The following is a 17,242-nucleotide window of genomic DNA, read 5'->3' as shown; positions in this document are numbered from 1 at the left end:
CTTCTGCAGAAGAAATCTCCTCCACCGTGTGTCACCCTCAGGATAACATTTCTTGATTTTGTTCCTAAATTCTTGACATGCTGATTTGCCTCAGTTCTGTAATATGGTCATATAAGAGAAAAAGGCAGAGACGGAATTAAAAATCCAGGCTACTCATACAAGTACCATACCAGCCTTTTTTATTTTGTGTTTAAGTTGGGAGCAGAGAGTGGACCAGCATGGGCGAGTTTACTACGTAGATCATATTGAAAAAAGAACAACGTGGGATAGGCCAGAACCTCTACCTCCTGGGTAAGTGTCTGAATTAAAGAAGAGAAAAAATGTTTATTCAGAAATATAGGTTATGTCTGTACAGAGTCTTCACCACATTCTTTTCAACTCTTCCTGTTTTTTCTCCATCCACTTTGTTTTGTGGTAGGTGTACACTAGGAAAAAAAAGAGTCAGAGAACTGATAGTGCATAATGAATGATTTTAATTTTCACTCATTTCTGATTCTCTCATTTCACTCATAGCAAGATTCTATAGGTCTTGCTACTTCCAAGTTTTCCTTTCTGAATTTTAACTGCCTCAAACCACAGGGTTTTAGGGATTAGTTTCTTCAAGAGTAATTATTTAACTGAATAAGAATTACAGCCCCTATCATATAGATGATGATAAAGTCCCTATTTTATATGAAAAAATGTTAATATATAATAGTGAAATCATTGCAAAATAATTGGAATAAAGAATATTTATTATTAATTAATTAATTTATTTATTTATTTTTAAATTTTCACTTGAGGATATGTTTATTGATGAGAGAGAGAGAGATGTGAGAGAGAAACATAGATCAGTTGCTTCCTATACGTGCCCTGACCAGGGATTCAATCTGAAACCTAGGTATGTGCCCTGACTAGGAATTGAACCCTCAGCTTTTTGGTGTATGGGACGATGCTCCAACCAACTGAGCCACCTGGCCAGGGCTAAATAATATTTTAAAAGAGGGTGTTAAACATTGAACATTTAAATTATATAATTGGAAGAAAAATATTTTTATTCAAGGGAAGTCAGTAGCAAGCATGGGGAAATATTTAATCGTGCTAGTAATCTTAAATATACACCTAAAAGGTACTATTTTACTTGTTAAATTATCAGATGATATTTACTGTGAAATTGTAGAGGAACTTTACCTCATAGCATTGCTGGTAGTAGTATAAATTACAGTTCTTACTGGAAGTATAATTATAATAATGCACATACTTTTAGTAATTTCCTGCAGGAGATTTGTCCTAAAGAAGTTATGCAGCCTGGCTGGCATGGCTCAGCAGTTGAGCATCGACCTATGATCCAGCGGATCGAGATTTGATTCCCAGTCAGGACACATGCCCTGGTTGCAGGCTCAATCCCCAGTGGCGGGCGTGCAGAAGGCAGCCGATCACTGACTTTCTCATCATTGATATTTTCGTCTTTCTTGCTTTCCTTCTCCCTTCCTCTTTCTGAAATCAATAAAGATATATTTTTAAAAAAATGAAATAATACAAAGGAAGAAAACACTTTTTTTACATATTAAAGGTATTTATTATTTTACTATTTATGATATCAGAATATTGGGAAGAACCCTAAACAATCAACCAGGTAGAAGGCATTATTATAGCATTGTTTATTTAATATTATGCTCCCATTTGAATTGATAAATTAGATAATTGTATTCTTGTCAGAAAGTGCTTTTTGATATCTGTGAAAGGCTCTATGTATAAATTGTGTCCCTATTAAGTTTGCAACAACGACAAGAACATTGGCAAGAAAATGAGAACTTTTTTCTTAATGACTATTTGAGACTTACTAAATAGACAGTATATTTAAGTTCTACTTATAGACCATTTCAAAATACGTAAAATGAAAGGTTTCAGGTAAATCAAAAGTAGTTTCTCAAGGTAAAATGTTACCAAACATGCACCAGGGCCAAGATAAGTCCTGTTTAATTCTTATCTGTTTCACAAGTATTTGTTGAATTAGATTGTTTTTGTTCTGATTTAGCTGGGAACGCAGAGTTGACAACATGGGACGTATTTATTACGTTGACCATTTCACAAGAACAACAACATGGCAGAGGCCAACATTGGAATCGGTCCGGAACTATGAGCAGTGGCAGCTCCAACGTAGTCAGCTTCAAGGAGCAATGCAGCAGTTTAATCAGAGGTTCATTTATGGGGTGAGCAACCTGTTGCATTACAAACTTAACAAAAGTGTTTGGTTTTTAACCTTTTCCTGCATATGAAATGTAAACCACTAATTAGAATGAAGGTATAAGTGGGATGGCAACCCACTTGTTGCTGTTGATATTATTTTTAGACATTATCTTGACTATTCTGTGTATATGATCTGTCCTTTCCTCTTTGAAATTTACTAAAGCTCAACCTCCTTTACTTTGTTAATGTCAAAAATAAAAAAGATATTAGGATAACTTAAAAACCATGGACAAAAGAATAGTAAAAATAAATCCAAGCAATTTGAAAAGAATTACAGCTGTTCTGAATTTAGTACTGCCTAATTTATCAGAACGTTTGAAGACTTGGGTCTAAGAACACCTGAGTTTTGAGTGGTTATATAGAACTAATGATAGAATTGAATCACTTTGTAATGTATAAAAGGTAAAATATACCTCATAAATCATTTGGTGCTCTGGGAGACTACAGAAATTTTCTTTCCTTTTTTTTTTAATGCTTTTATTGATTTCAGAGAGAGGGAGGGAGAGGGAGAGAGAGATGAAAACATCAATGATGAGAGAGTCATTGATGGGCTGCCTCCTGTACGCCCCCCACTGGGGATCATGCCAGCTACCCAGGCATGTGCCCTGACTGGGAATCGAACCAAGATCAAGATCTCTTGGATCATATGTCCATGTTCAACTGCTGAGCCACACCGGCTGGGCCAGAAATTTGCTTTCTTATAGTGTTATGTTAAATGTTTCATTCTGGCCTCAAAATCAAATTATCTTTGGTATAAAAACATTTCCTTTTTTGAAATGGTTTAAATTTTACATATTTTTCTTTAGAGCAATATTGCAGCAATAGTGATATACACCAAAATGTATTAATAGCTTGTTATACAATCTTTGGTGCTAGGAATTTTACGGTCTCTCAAATCACATCTTTTCTCTGAGAAAAGGAAAGTAGTTCTTGGAGAAATTTAATTCTACGTGACAAACAGGAGGGATTTGTTTTGAGCAGTATATAGAACTTAAACAGAAGAAAGCTCTCCAGGAGTTCAAGAGAAGCTGACTCTCTTCACTGCCATCTCTTCCCCTCCATCACCATTGGTACAGTCCCTGTTAGAGTCCATCAGAATAAATGCACCTGTTTTCACGAGGCATTGTCTCGTTTTCTTTTCTCCATGTTCCTGTGTATTTCTTGGACCCCATCGCCATAATAGGTATCACTCACTGACAAATTCACCTTTATCGTCATCCTTCCCTGGTTATGACTAAGATAACTTTTTTTATATTAAACAGTTTTTTCTGCCACCTTCTGTAGACAGCTATCACTATATTCCCTTTCCCAGTGGGGTTTTTCCCCCCCCTTAATCTTCACCTGAGGATATTTTTTCCCATTGCTTTTCAGAGAGAGTGGGAGAGAGAGAGAGACAGACAGAGAGAGAGGGAGAGACACTTCGATTGGTTGCCTCTCGCACATGCTGGGGATGGAGCCTGCCACTGAGGTATGTGCCCTTGTCTGGAATCAAACCCGGGACCCTTCAGTCCACAGGCTGATGCTCTAACCATTGAGCCAAACCAGCTAGGGCCCTTTCACAGTGGTTTTAGAGGTGAAATCAATTTTTGTCTCTTATCTACCTTACCCTTTTTTTTCTATGCTGTTTTATATTTTCTTTTCTTTCTAAATTATAATCACCTTTGGTATGCCTGGACAAATTTCTAGGTTTGAATACCTAGGTTTCCTAGCTTCTTTAAGGCTAGTTTCCACGTGGGTGTCCAGTGGAAAGAGCATGGGCTTTGGAGTCAGACACATCTGGGTTCAAATCCTGGTTCCACAGTTACTTTCTCTATATGATTTTGAGTAAGTTACTTAACCTTATCAAGACTCATTATTTTATAAAATGCTACAATTACCTCAGAGGGTTTTCTTGAGGATTCTGTAAAATAAAGTTTCTCATATGTTTGGCACATTCTACATGCAGAGAAGTATTAGTTTTCATCTTTTCTCTCACATCCACAATTGTAAATGTGCCCTATATCTTACCTTTGCAATGCATAATCTTTTAAAACATTCTGTTAAAGGCAGATTAGCAAATTTATGGAGCATGTACAGCGTATTGTAAACCTGACAAGTTTGATACTCAAAGTCTTTAGAACTTTGCTTGAATTTAGCTTTTACCTCATTGTCCATGGTTTTGTTTGGTTTTTAGTTGCTATTTGTTTGTTCTGACTCCAGTTACAGGGCAGTAGACTCCCATATACCAACATTAAAAAAAATTTTTTTTTAATCCTCACCCGAGGATATTTTTTCCATTGCTTTTCAGAGAGAGTGGAAGCAAGAGAGGGAGAGAGAGAAACATCAATGTGAGAAAGACACATCAATTGGTTGCCTCCTGCAGGCGCCCTGACCAGGGCTGGAGATTAAGCCTGCAACCGAGGTATGTGCCCTTGACTGGGATTGAACCTGAGACCCTTCCGTCTGTGGGCTAACGCTCCAGCCACTGAGGCAAACTGGCCAGGGCTGCACCAGCATTTTTAACCTCAGAATGTATATGGTTGATGAAGTAGTAACATTGTGTGATAGCTTTTCCTGGCCCATGGCTTCCCAGCTTATCTGTCCAGGGAGAGTCAGAAGGAGAGTCTTGTGTATTAGAAAATTATCGAAATAGTTTGTCATATGCCAAACTTTTCAGATCTGTTCTATAATGAGGCTCAGACCTTTTATAGTATTTCTTCCTGGCCTCCCTATTCTTACTCCTTTTCATAATCATATCTATCAAGACAAGCAAGGCCAGTTCCTGACAGGTCTGTCTTCCTAGAGCTGATAAGTCAGAAGTGGGCATCTTTCTCATAAGCTTCAAAACTTTCAATTAGTTAACTCAGTTTCTGCAATAAGTCAGTGGCATGGGGAAAAAACGAGAGTGTGGGGAACTACTATAGATGGGAGACTTAAGGAATCAGCCAAATGTAATGTGAGGACTTTGGATTCTGATGTAAACAAATAAGCAATCAGAGGCATTTAGGTAGGGGTTGAGTATTTTAAAATAAGATGATAACATTAACATTGATTGTTGCTAGGTGTGGTACTTGTAGTTATATAAGACTGTGTTCACATGTTTTTGAAAGGCATACTAAAATACAAAGGAGTGGAGCAATGACTAATTTTCTTCAGCAAAGAAGAAAAGAAATGTGGCAAAGTCTTGATAATTGTTGAATCGTGGTGCTGGATATATGGGCTGCAGTGTCCAATTTACTTGTTTATTTTTTTCTGTAATAATTTTTTTAAAAGGAGTTTATTATTTATTTGCCCTATTTTACTAAGGAGAAAGGGCTTAACCAAATCTTAGAGAGAGAGAGACCACAAGTTACCCCACTTTATTACACGTTTAAACCAAACACATGCATTAACCCTGCACAGAGTAAGTATTGCATTTGCATCTCTTTGTCCAGTAGTTGACTTCTGCTTTTATCTAGCCACCACTTTTTCTCCAGCAGTGGGTTACTTGCAGACAGAAATTTAAGAATCTTTCATATAGGTCTAGGCTTACCAGCCCCTCTCCACTCTAGTTCTTTTCTCCTGTTCACTTGACAGCCTGTTCTTCCTGCTCCCCCAGCTCTCTTCCCACAGTTCCTTGTATATACTGTGCTCTGTATGTGCTCCTCTTTTTTTGATTTAGATACAGAAGGTTTTTCTCAGTTCTGATGACAGAGTACTGTTATTTATAAATGGCTGTTGGGGAGTTAAAGACGGGTGAGCAAAAGTAGGTTTACAGTTTGTATGGGAAATAATACAATAATAAATAATAATACAGGAATAAACTCTGTTTCATTTACTCACAACTTTAATCCTATTTTGCCAGCCCTGTATTTTTGTAACTTACTGATTTGTAGTTAAAAAGGAAAAAAAGTGGTTATTTGGGGTGAGGATTATATATTTGTAATATTTGAATTTCAATGTTAAATAATGTTTGCACAGATTTTTTCTCCACCAGAATGTATTGGCATTTATCCATGACAGTGTGACACTTATCTAAGATGTGAACTCTCTAAGAGTGTGTTATGTTGCACATGGCCAGGAAAGACATATCAGAACTCATACACTTGCTCTCAGGTTGTCTAAGTTCAGTATTTCACCTTTTTTGTTGTTCTTTTTAGAATCAAGATTTGTTTGCTACATCACAAAACAAGGAATTTGACCCCCTTGGTCCCCTGCCACCTGGATGGGGTAAGTTACATAAATTTTTTCATTCAATTTGTTGATTTTTAAAATCAAATATTTATGGATGATGTCTTGCTCTTGCTTAAGTCAATACCTGGGAATATTTTGGAGTGTGTTGGTTTATTTTATTTTTAAATATATCTTTATTGATTTCAGGGAGAGGAAGGGAGAGAGAGAGATAGAAACATCAATGATGAGAGAGTCATCATTGATCGGCTGCCTCCTGCACGCCCCCAACTGGGGGCCGAGCCCTCAACCTGGCCATGTGCCCTGGCCAGTAATCAAACCATGATCTCCTGGATCCTAGGTCGATGCTCAGCCACTGAGCTATGCCTGGCCAGGCGGGGTATATTGGTTTAATTCAGTGTGCCAAATAGGCATTACATTTTCCAAAAGTTCTGAGTTGACCTTTTATTATAGTAAACATTTATTGGGATTTAGAATTATTTTTCTAAAGTTTAAAAATATTTTTGTTCAGCAATAAAAAGAAATGGATTATTCATACAGCAATCTGATGGGCATTCTGCTTAGTTTAAAAAGTCAATCTCAAAAGATTATATACTATATGATTCAGTTTATATAACATTCTCAAAATGACAAAACTGTAGAGATGGAAAACAGATTAATAGTTACTAGGAAACAGAGCTAAAGGTAGCTGAGTACAAATACAGGCAGTAACGTAAGCAGCTCTTATGTGGTGGTGGAAGAGTTCTCTGTTTTGACCGTGGTGGTGATTATACAGATCTGTACCTGGGATAAAAGTGCATAAAACTATACATTCACCTAAATGAATTCAGCTTTAAAAATTGGTGAAAATTGAATAAAATTTGTAGGTGACAGTAACTTACCAGTGTCAGTTTCCTGATTTTGATACTGTATTACAGCTATAAAAGATATCATCACCATTGTGGGAAACTGGTTGAAGGGTACATGAAATTTCTTTGAATGACTTTGCCACATCTTGTGAATAATTATTTCAAAATAAAAAACTTAAAAAGTATTTTGATCACATTGGTGCTTCCAATACACAGTTCAGAGTGTGGCTGAGTTGATGTTACCTGAAAGAACAGTGGAAGGGGCACATGGAAGGATGGTGACTGTGTGTGCTATACCATGGAGCACATTAGCAGGCTCTGTTATTGAGTGCACTTGGTACTTAATTATTAAAACTTTGTTAATACACCAGATTCTGTTTCATAGTGTTATATGTCATAGCAATGTAGCAAGTTTCTGGAATATACTATATGACAGTATAGGAACAATTTTTCATGGAAGCCAAAGGGAATATAGAAAGTGGAAAACAGAAAAGTAAAGCCTGTTATGGAAACAGAGCTGTAGATATTTCATAATATTGGAATAAATTCAGAAAGTGATATTTCTAGATAGTCTTGTTGGGAAGCATTGGTCCCTAAGATAGATTGCTTTAGCATTACTTTACTGAGGAATAGAGGGGGAACATTGATGTGTCAAGATCACATGAATCTGGGCAATAAATGATACTGGCTCTATAAGCCTGCCTCAGAAACCCCATTGCTCTTAAGAGGTTATTTATCCTTAACACTCTTGTGAGTAAAAAATATAATAGGTCATACTTATAACTGTTATTGTTACCAGCTTGAAACAAAAGGAGGGCATGTGAAAGTAGTAAATTTCTGTCTTCACCAAAGCCTAGCAGTTTAGTAAGGAGTCTTTTGGCTCTGTTGGAGCCTCAGAGTGGACAGTGCATGGTTAATACAAAGTCACTTTAGAGGAGGGGATGCTGGCCTTATGAGGCATATTGCACCAGACCTGTCAGACTGCATTCCAGGACATGGATGGATTTCTCAGCTTTATTTCTTGAGTTGTTTGTGCTGCATTACAGAAAAGAAATAGATGTACCAAAAGGATATATGTGAAGGTCATCTATTTGTCCTTTTAATTTTATTGCAGAAAAACTGTGATTCTGTGGCTTTTGTCAGAAACACAGAAAGTTTTACTCCTCCAGAGTAGCCATTAAGAAAAATGGGCTCTTGCTCATAGGAGCATGAGCTGCAGCCTGTTGTCTTTATTCTGAAAGCTTTTCCTGCCAGCCAGTCCTCGCCTTCTGTATTTACCATTATCCTCATCAGCAGGTCTTCCTCAGATTTACTTTAGCCAACATCTCCCTAAAATACTTCCTGTAAACACACAGTCCCAGCTTATCTGGGTGATGAGAATGTTACCTTGCTTATTTTACATACATTCTGCTTGTTTTTAGGTGTCACACTCCTGAAGTTGAACTGTACCCCCTTCCTAAATGAGTTCATGACCATCCTATTACTCAGACTGAGCATTGCTTTTCACTGTCTGCCTTTGGGGCATGTGCCTTATTTGTGGAACCATTGACAGTACTGGTACTGTGACAGATGACATACCCTCAGGATTGACCCAGGAAATAAAATCCCAGTTTATATTCTATGGTTACATTATGGAATTGACAGCATTATTTTCGTGACAACATATATACTTAAATCCAATTTCCTCACCTTTTCAGACTTCTATATGCTAGTGCTAGACATTACTATCTTGAAGTAAAGAATTATTTAATACATGGATATTATGGAGGCTGGCTAACAAAATATTTTTAGTTCAAAATGTTTTCTAATAGGCCTTTGTATAGCTGGGTTTACCATTCAGGTGTAAAGATATTTCTTCATTTTCAGAGTTGCTCTGAAAGAATCCATAGAACAAGAAGCATCTTCTCCTTTTTACTGTTTTATTCACCAGGTCAGGAAGTGCTCTGATGTGCATTCAGGTTTGATGTTCAGTAATTTCAGTATTGTTTATCATGTGATTTTTGTAACAAAGAAATCAGTTCTACAGCCACAGTTCTTCCTCTCATTGAGCAGATGATCCTTCAATTTGCAGGTGCATCCACCTTTGAAATTTTGTTTTTCACAGCCTCTTCCAAGATATGCTGATATCAGCAGTATATACTTAGAACATAATAATAAATAAGTTTCCTATTAACTTTATCTTGCCTCATGTTAGCTTTTGATGAGAAAATCTTTGGCCCTGAAATCTGAACTTGCATGGCAGATAAAAGATGAATACGTGCTTAGCTATGCACTTAGTGTCTTATTTTTAGATGATAAAAATTACTCTGCAAAATTCTTTGGAATCAAATTTATAGATTCTGAAAATACATTTTAAAAATTTAAATTTAATGTGACTGCCCGGCCAGGTGTGGCTCACCAGTTGAGCATCGACCTAGGATCTAGGAGATTGCGGATCCATTCCCAGTCAGGGCACATGCCCGGGTTGCGGGCTCCATCTCCAGTCGGGGGCGTGCAGGAAGCAGCCGATCAATGATTCTCTCATCATTGATGTTTATATCTCTCTCTCTCCCCCTCTCCCTTCCTCTTTCTAAAATGAATAAAGATATATTTAAAAATAAATATTTAATGTGACTGCCAAGAACATGAACTTATTTTGTTGTCATGTAGCACTGTAGGTGCTTCTTTTTGCCTCAGAATCAACCTTAAAGTTGATTATCCTTAAAGTTGGTTACATGTTTCCACACTCAAGATACTGTGGTCAGCGAAGCCAGTGTTAATATTCAGTGTGTCAAAGATGAAGGGTACCATTTTTATGTATATCATGCACACCCGGAGTTCTGTTTCTATTTTAGTCTCAGCTGATATGCCTATCCAGAGTGGGTTCATGATACTCACAAATTACACACCTTCTGAACCCCTATATCATCACTGCTACATGAAATCATGGAAACAGTGCTGGGGATATTGTTAAAAGTTAACAAATATTAATTTGACAAGGCTATATAACTTTTCCTAAGACTCATCTTGCAATATCTTGCTTAAAGAAAGATCTAAAGGCTCTAAATAAAATTTACATTAAAAATAGATACAACTTTTCAAACCACGGGACATAAAAATTGGCTTTATTATCATGAAATTAAGTTTAAAAGTTTGTTTGAATGTTGCTAATTTTTAGAAACTGCTTTTTAAAAAAGTTGGAGTATATTCTGTACTCTAATACTTCAGTTATTTATTTTGAGACATGTTGGCCAAATTAAAAAAATTCAGATACAGGAAGAGACTATCTATTGAAGAATTACTTGGTAATGGAGCAGAGAAGTCAATAGTTCAGAACAATATTAATATTAAGGTTTTAAAATTATGTGGTTATTAAATGAGGAAATGACTCCACTTGTCTTCTGGACCTTAATAACAGAGCTCAGGGAAGCAGGGAAACTTTTATAGAAAAGGAGCAGGAAACCAAGGAGACTCCAGAAGCAAGAGCCGAGGGGAGCAGGACAAGCACAGCTGCAGGTGCAGGGAATCGGAGCTGAGCCCTGTGCAGGACTTTACAATAGATATTTAGGGTGTGAGAGCTGGGCATGTTAAGGAATAGGACATATGTTGAAACAGTGTGTTTCCTAGATGAATAATGCCAAGCATGTAACAAACAATTAGGTTATATTACCCCCATTATATTTTTAGAAATGAGATGGTGTGGTATGAAAAAAATGCCTGAATGAAGTCTTAAGTTTCCATTGCGTCACTGCCACTTAATTCTGAGATTTTGGGCAGATCACTTAACCTGTCTGAGTTTCTTTCAAGATAAACTAAAACCACTTACCCCATGGGACTGCTAAGGATAAATGAAGCCATCTATGAAAAGTTAAAATGATTAATTAATTGTGCTGCGGTCAGTTGGATTGAGCAGAAAAGTTCTGTGAGCAGGACATTTTGAATTAAGTCTGTTTAGTTTCTAGGATGTAGTTATATTTTTATAACTTTAGTAGTATGTGACTTAAAAACTACAAAATCAGCACAATGAGAAATGGGCAAATTCAGCTCATCTTATTATTTTAGTGTGAGGAAGAAGACTGTGCCAGCTCTAATGCTTTGCTTTGTCTTTGTGTTTTTTTTGTTTTTTTTTTTGTTTACATTTAAGAGAAGAGAACAGACGGCAATGGTAGAGTATATTTTGTCAACCACAACACTCGTATTACACAGTGGGAAGACCCCAGAAGTCAAGGGTAAGAACTTTCAGTTACTAATTTATAGATAACCTCTTAAATTTGTACCGTGTCTGATTCAGTTATGAAAAAGATCAGTTACATAGTCTTTCACCCACATACCTTATAAAGAGAAAAAATTATACTATTTCATATAATGGATGTGGATTTCTTGAGAGTATAGGGGGAAAAAACTCCCTGGTTTATGCCAATACACTTAAATATTCAAAAATACCTACTTATTATTAATAAGACCAGATAAGTAATTCTAAAGCAGAGTTTTGCAACCTGGGATCAACTGGATAAAATTCAGGGAGTATGTGACTTAGAGAAAAATTAAACATTCGGTTTCATCAACCTGTTTCCTTCCATTGTGATTGTAAGCTACAACCATAGAATTAGCAATGTTTAGGACTTTGCCACCAGTAGAGATCACAGGTTTTTTATATTATTCTTCAGTTGTTGCAGATATATCAAAATATTGTTTACATACATCATTGCAAGAACTAGCTAGTTAATAGAGTCACATTGTTATAAAGTTGTCTTTTTAATATTTTGATAACTATGTATATATGATTGCTTTTCTTTGTAACATTATGTAATGGTGTGTAACATTCATTTGCTAGGGCTGCCTTAACAAAGTACCTGTGGCTTAAACAACGAGATTTGTTTCATAGTTGAGGAAGCTACAAGACCAAGGTGTTTGGAGGGCTATGCTTCTGAAGGCAGTAGGGAAGGACTGAGTCCAGGCTTCTCTCCTAGCTTCTCGTGGTTCCTTGGCTTGTGGCAGCATAACTCCAGTCTTAAAATGGCACTCGTTCTGTGTGTGTGTCCAAATTTTATACCAGTCATAATGGATTAGTGGCCCACCATTTTCATCTTAATTAATCACATCTTCAATGACCCCTATTTCCAAATGAGGTCATACTCTGAGGTACTGAGATTTAGGACTTTAACATGAATTTGCAGGGGTACACAATTCAGCTCATAACAATAGGTAATACTATGCACTTATCCGACTGCCAGAAGGATTCAGTTCTGCAAGAAATTTGGCAAGGTATATAGTCAGAGAGCACACCCTCTACACAATTGCCCTCACTTTAGACAGCCATAAGCTGGGACCAACTGGCTACAAATTTGGGTGTCCCCACAACCACTTTCAGGTTTGATAACTCACTAGAGAGACTAGAACTCACTGAAGCCTTTTGTACTCAGTCACATTTATTACAGGGAAAGGATACAAATTAGACCCAACAGAAGAAAGGGATGAAAAGGGCAGAGTCTAAGAGAGTTCCAGACACCCACAATTAACGTGGAACAGTATGTGTGGAATGTTGCTAACCATGGAATCTCACCTGAGTCTCTGGTATCCAGAGTTTTTACTAAGGCTCCCATCGTGTACTGCCTATGTGGCTAACCTTTAGTCTCCAGCCCTTCTTCAGAGTTTGGGTTAATACCTTCAGTTTTCAGTTACGCCAGAGGTCAGAACCGATGTGGAATATCCCAAAGTCTCAATCATAAAACACATTGTTGACTGTCTGATGTTCAAAGCCTCCAAGCAAACAAAGATACTTCTGACAGGCAAGACATTGCAGAGGCCTAGAGATTAACTCTCAGTAGTCGAGGGCAAAGGCCAGACCTCTGTTTAGGTATGATTAATTCTTCACTTATCATGTTCATGGCTCAAAGTTTTAAGAACTGCTGTTCAAAAGGGATGCTTTAAATTTAAAATCTATTTCTGGGTACCAACAAATCACATTTTTTTATGGAGTTACGGTATTTAACTTAAATATTTTTAATTTTCCAAAAAGGAAGAATTAAGAATTTCAAAAGTAACATTTCTAATTCCTCTTTAAAATTCTGCCTCTAAGGGTAGAATACACCGTGTCACCTTACTGTGATTGCTACATTTTTTGTTCCCCCTTGTTCCTTTAAAGTTTCAGAACTAAAGTTAGCATCCTATTTTAAAACAAATGACCCAGCTGGGCCGGGTGTGGCTCAGCGGTTGAGCGTGGACCTAGGATCCAGGAGATCGAGGTTTGATTGCCGGTCTGGGCACATGCCCGGGTTGAGGGCTCAATCCCCAATGACTCATCATGGGTGTTTCTATCTCTCTCTCCCTCTCCTTTCCTCTCTCTGAAATGAATAAAGATATTTTTTTTAAAAAAATGACCCAGTTCTATCCAATTTGTTTGTTTTTAAGATAACAACTAAGTCTGTTTTGCAAATATAATTACAACACATGAGAAGTGTTACCTTTTTTAAAATTTTGGTAGTCTGTTTTATCTGACATTGTGTCCTTAGTTCTGTGAATACAGCTAAATGTCCTGATCCTCTTGACATAGTTTACAAAATACTGTTCTGTGTAATGGTTCTCAGCCTTTTGTGCTTCTAAAGTACACTTGAGGAAAATGACATTCCTGTGCGCAGCAGTGGCTCTGTAAAACATGAGCTTGTGCCTCCAACTCCTCCCTGTCTTCCTTTCTGATGGGAACTGGAACATTTCCAATGTTCTGTCTTTCACCAAACCCACCAGATGGAAAAATTGAAGATATAGAATAGAGGGGAAAAACCTGGCAAATATGAATAAAACTTGGGACACTTACTACACCCAAATAGCTAAGAAGACAGGCTGCTGTTACGCAGAGTGCACAGGCACAAGTGGCGGAGGAGGCACTCAGTGATTCCTGCTCGTCCTCGTGTCATGTTTAAATGTAAAGATAAGTTTCTTAGATTCAGGACTATGCAGTTTTGAATATTTATACTAATGCCTCAGTTATTTTAATATATAACAAATGAAAATCAAGTCACTATTTCCTTATAATCTAGCTCCTATTTTAAAACTCATGTAATATTTTCAGGGAGGGAAGTTGTGCCAGACAACACAAACTGAAATACTTGATAAGTGCTGTGCTAGCAGTATGAAGGAAGTACTTCAGAGACCTGAAGAGAACGATCAGTATATAGTAGGAGGAATAATAATAGTTTGAGGGATCATTATGTGCTCATTATAAGCTCATTATTAAGCTTTTTACTTGTATTATCTAATTGATTTCTCATATATTCGTCTTATACAGACATTGTTATCTCTGTCTTTATGGACAAAGAAACTAAAATTCAGAGAGATTAAGTAAGGTCTAAAGATGGATATTAAGTGGATAGGAATACTTCATAAAAGACACTTGAGCTGCCTTACCAGGAATAATAGAGATTCTGGACAAGAGGAAAGGTTTCCCTTGGAGGTGTGACAGATTGTGTCCTGTTTAGGGAATTGGTGATACCATTATTAAACACTATGAAATCACAGAGTTCAGAGAAGGGATTTGAGGGCAGAGTGAGTGAGTACGAGATGTAATAGTTTAGATCTTTTCTTTTTTTTTAAATATATCTTTATTGATTTCAGAAAGAGGCAAGGAGAGGGATAGAAAGATAGAAACATCAATGATGAGAGAGTCATTGATCGGCTGCCTCCTGCACTCCCCCACTGGGGACCGAGCCCTCAACCCAGGCATGTGCCCTGACCGGGAATCGAACCTTGATTGCCTGGATCCTAGGTCGATGCTCAACCACTGAGCCATGCCCAGCTGGGCTAGATAGTTTTTTTTATTCCCCCAAGAATGGCAGACTCCACATGCAGCGCCTCATTTGGATATGTCTGGAGTCTCAGAAGCTTGACTACTCTACATTCTCCTACAAGTGGACCATGAGAGCTTGTATGGAGCTTCTAGCAGGGGAGCGCAGTTACTCTTACTCAGTATACCCTTAACCAAAGAACGATCCTCTCCTCTATTGGGGAAAGTCATGCAGCTTCTGGAGGGATGCACATGAAGTGGGGAGGGAGGAAGGGGACACCCGCTAGCCAGCCAGATCAGTCGATTCAATCCTGGCTATCAGTGGGGTGACAGATGTCACAGCCAGATCGCCCTCACATCCAGCTTAGATTTTATTATTGGTAGTGGTGAACAGTGATAGCACCTTAAGGAGAGAACTGATTTGATCAGATCTCTGTTTAGTACTCTGTCAGCAATGTGAAATAAATGAGTGTAGGACCAGAGTGAGACCAGAGGCAGGAAAAACCCAGTTAGGTGGCTGTTGTGAAAGTTTAGGAGAAAGGAATAAAGCCAGCATAAGGATGGTGCTGGAGATTGAAAATAGTGGTGAACATGAAGACTTCTAAGGCAGAATGGTCAGAACTTGGTTACCGTTGGGGTGTTTAGGTGGGTTATTAGGTAGCTGGGGATGGGCCTGTTGACACATTAACATGCTTATGGGATAAAGAGGGTATATCTAAGAGATCTAGTAAACAACTGGATATACTGGACTAAATGGTTTTCTAGAAGATTCCTAGTGCATTTATGTGTGGTTTTAGTTTCTGCGTTTGGCAAACAATCATCTCTTTAACATTTTTTGTTTATATATTTTTCTATGTTCTTTAGTCAGTTAAATGAAAAGCCCTTACCTGAAGGCTGGGAAATGAGATTCACAGTTGATGGAATTCCATATTTTGTGGACCACAATAGAAGAACCACCACCTATATAGATCCCCGCACTGGAAAATCTGCCCTGTAAGTTTTCTAAACATTGTAGATTAAAAGAAAAACTGATTCCAAGATTTTGATGTAAAGGATCTGAATTAGCAAGAAGTATAGTTGTTGCTGTTTCATGAGTTGGCCTGCCCATAGATTTCTGTTCACTAAATATTTTGTATTTCCATTACTCTCTTGAATATTTTCTCCTATAGACTTTTCATATTTGTTACCATCTTTGCACACAGCACTAAATGGGACTATTCAGAAATTATCAGTACAGTACTACTCACTAATTAATCTCTGATTTCTGATGCTGTCATAATTACACTGTAGGCTGGAATAAAAAGAACAAATTGAAAAGAGAAAAAAATCTTTTTCCAGCTCTCTTTAAAAGAGCCTTTCTCGAAGTCCTATACAACAGTTCCACTTATAACTCATTAAGTCTCACAGCCACACTGGGAAATGTAATCTTTATCCTAGGTAGCAGTCTGCCCAGGTAAATATCAAGAGTCTGATTTAAGGACAAAGGAGAGAATGGATTTGGGGGATAGACAACATTCTCAGATAGCACCTACTTTATAGTCCTGTTAGATTTGGCTGTATATAAGAGAAAATGTCACAACACTGGCTTTAAAAAGATGAAAATTTATTTCTGTCTTTTACTTAAAAATAATCCTGGGAAATAAACATTTTAAAAGGCAGTGGTAGGATTATGCTATCCTATCTACTAGGGTGTTTTCATATTTGACTGCTGAGTTTGGAGGGAGTATGGTATTTTGCTTTCCTTCAAAATTTTATCTTACAGCTATATATGTCATATTTCCATTCTTCCTCAGAGACAATGGACCCCAGATAGCCTATGTACGGGACTTTAAGGCAAAGTTTCAGTATTTCCGGTTCTGGTGTCAGGTTAGTATTGGGATATATTTCTGTACTCCCTTTCTTTTGTTTATTTTGCTTGTATTACACAGTCAGTGATTATGAAAATAATTAACTTATAGAAAAAGAGGTAAAATGTGAAGCTTCGGAATCTCTCCTATTTTTAAGGCAAGGAAATAGATTGATCAGTTATATAATTTGTAGCTTCTTTTGTCCACAATAATAAATTTGAAACCATTCAAATAAGAAAACAATGCTTCTCTCTTTCCAGTAACCATTATGTTCAGGTTGCAGAAATCCTCAAATGAGTTAAAACATTTTCTGATGTATAAATTATAACTAGCCCCTTTCATAGCTAGCATTTGCTTGATACATACATACAGGGTGTCCCCCAAAAATGTATGTGCACTTAGAATGATTA

General features: G+C 37.2%; 1 protein-coding gene across 5 annotated transcripts in view; it reads left to right on the top strand.

Moving 5' to 3' along the window:
- ITCH (itchy E3 ubiquitin protein ligase) overlaps positions 1–17,242 on the top strand; it is a 94,858-nt gene that overhangs the window by 55,401 nt on the left and 22,215 nt on the right. For all 5 annotated transcript variants that reach the window (XM_087818784.1, XM_087818787.1, XM_087818783.1 and 2 more), the window contains 6 exons: positions 196–291; positions 2,018–2,192; positions 6,348–6,417; positions 11,350–11,434; positions 15,850–15,978; positions 16,779–16,851. In XM_087818784.1, the coding sequence (XP_087674910.1) occupies positions 196–291; positions 2,018–2,192; positions 6,348–6,417; positions 11,350–11,434; positions 15,850–15,978; positions 16,779–16,851 (628 nt within the window). The remainder of the gene's footprint in view (positions 1–195; positions 292–2,017; positions 2,193–6,347; positions 6,418–11,349; positions 11,435–15,849; positions 15,979–16,778; positions 16,852–17,242) is intronic.

This window comes from Miniopterus natalensis, chromosome 7 (genome assembly GCF_054644295.1).
Source record: "Miniopterus natalensis isolate mMinNat1 chromosome 7, mMinNat1.hap1, whole genome shotgun sequence".
Lineage (NCBI taxonomy): Eukaryota > Metazoa > Chordata > Mammalia > Chiroptera > Miniopteridae > Miniopterus > Miniopterus natalensis.
The sequence above is the reverse complement of the archived record's forward strand: the minus strand, read 5'-3'. Positions and strand labels throughout refer to the sequence as shown.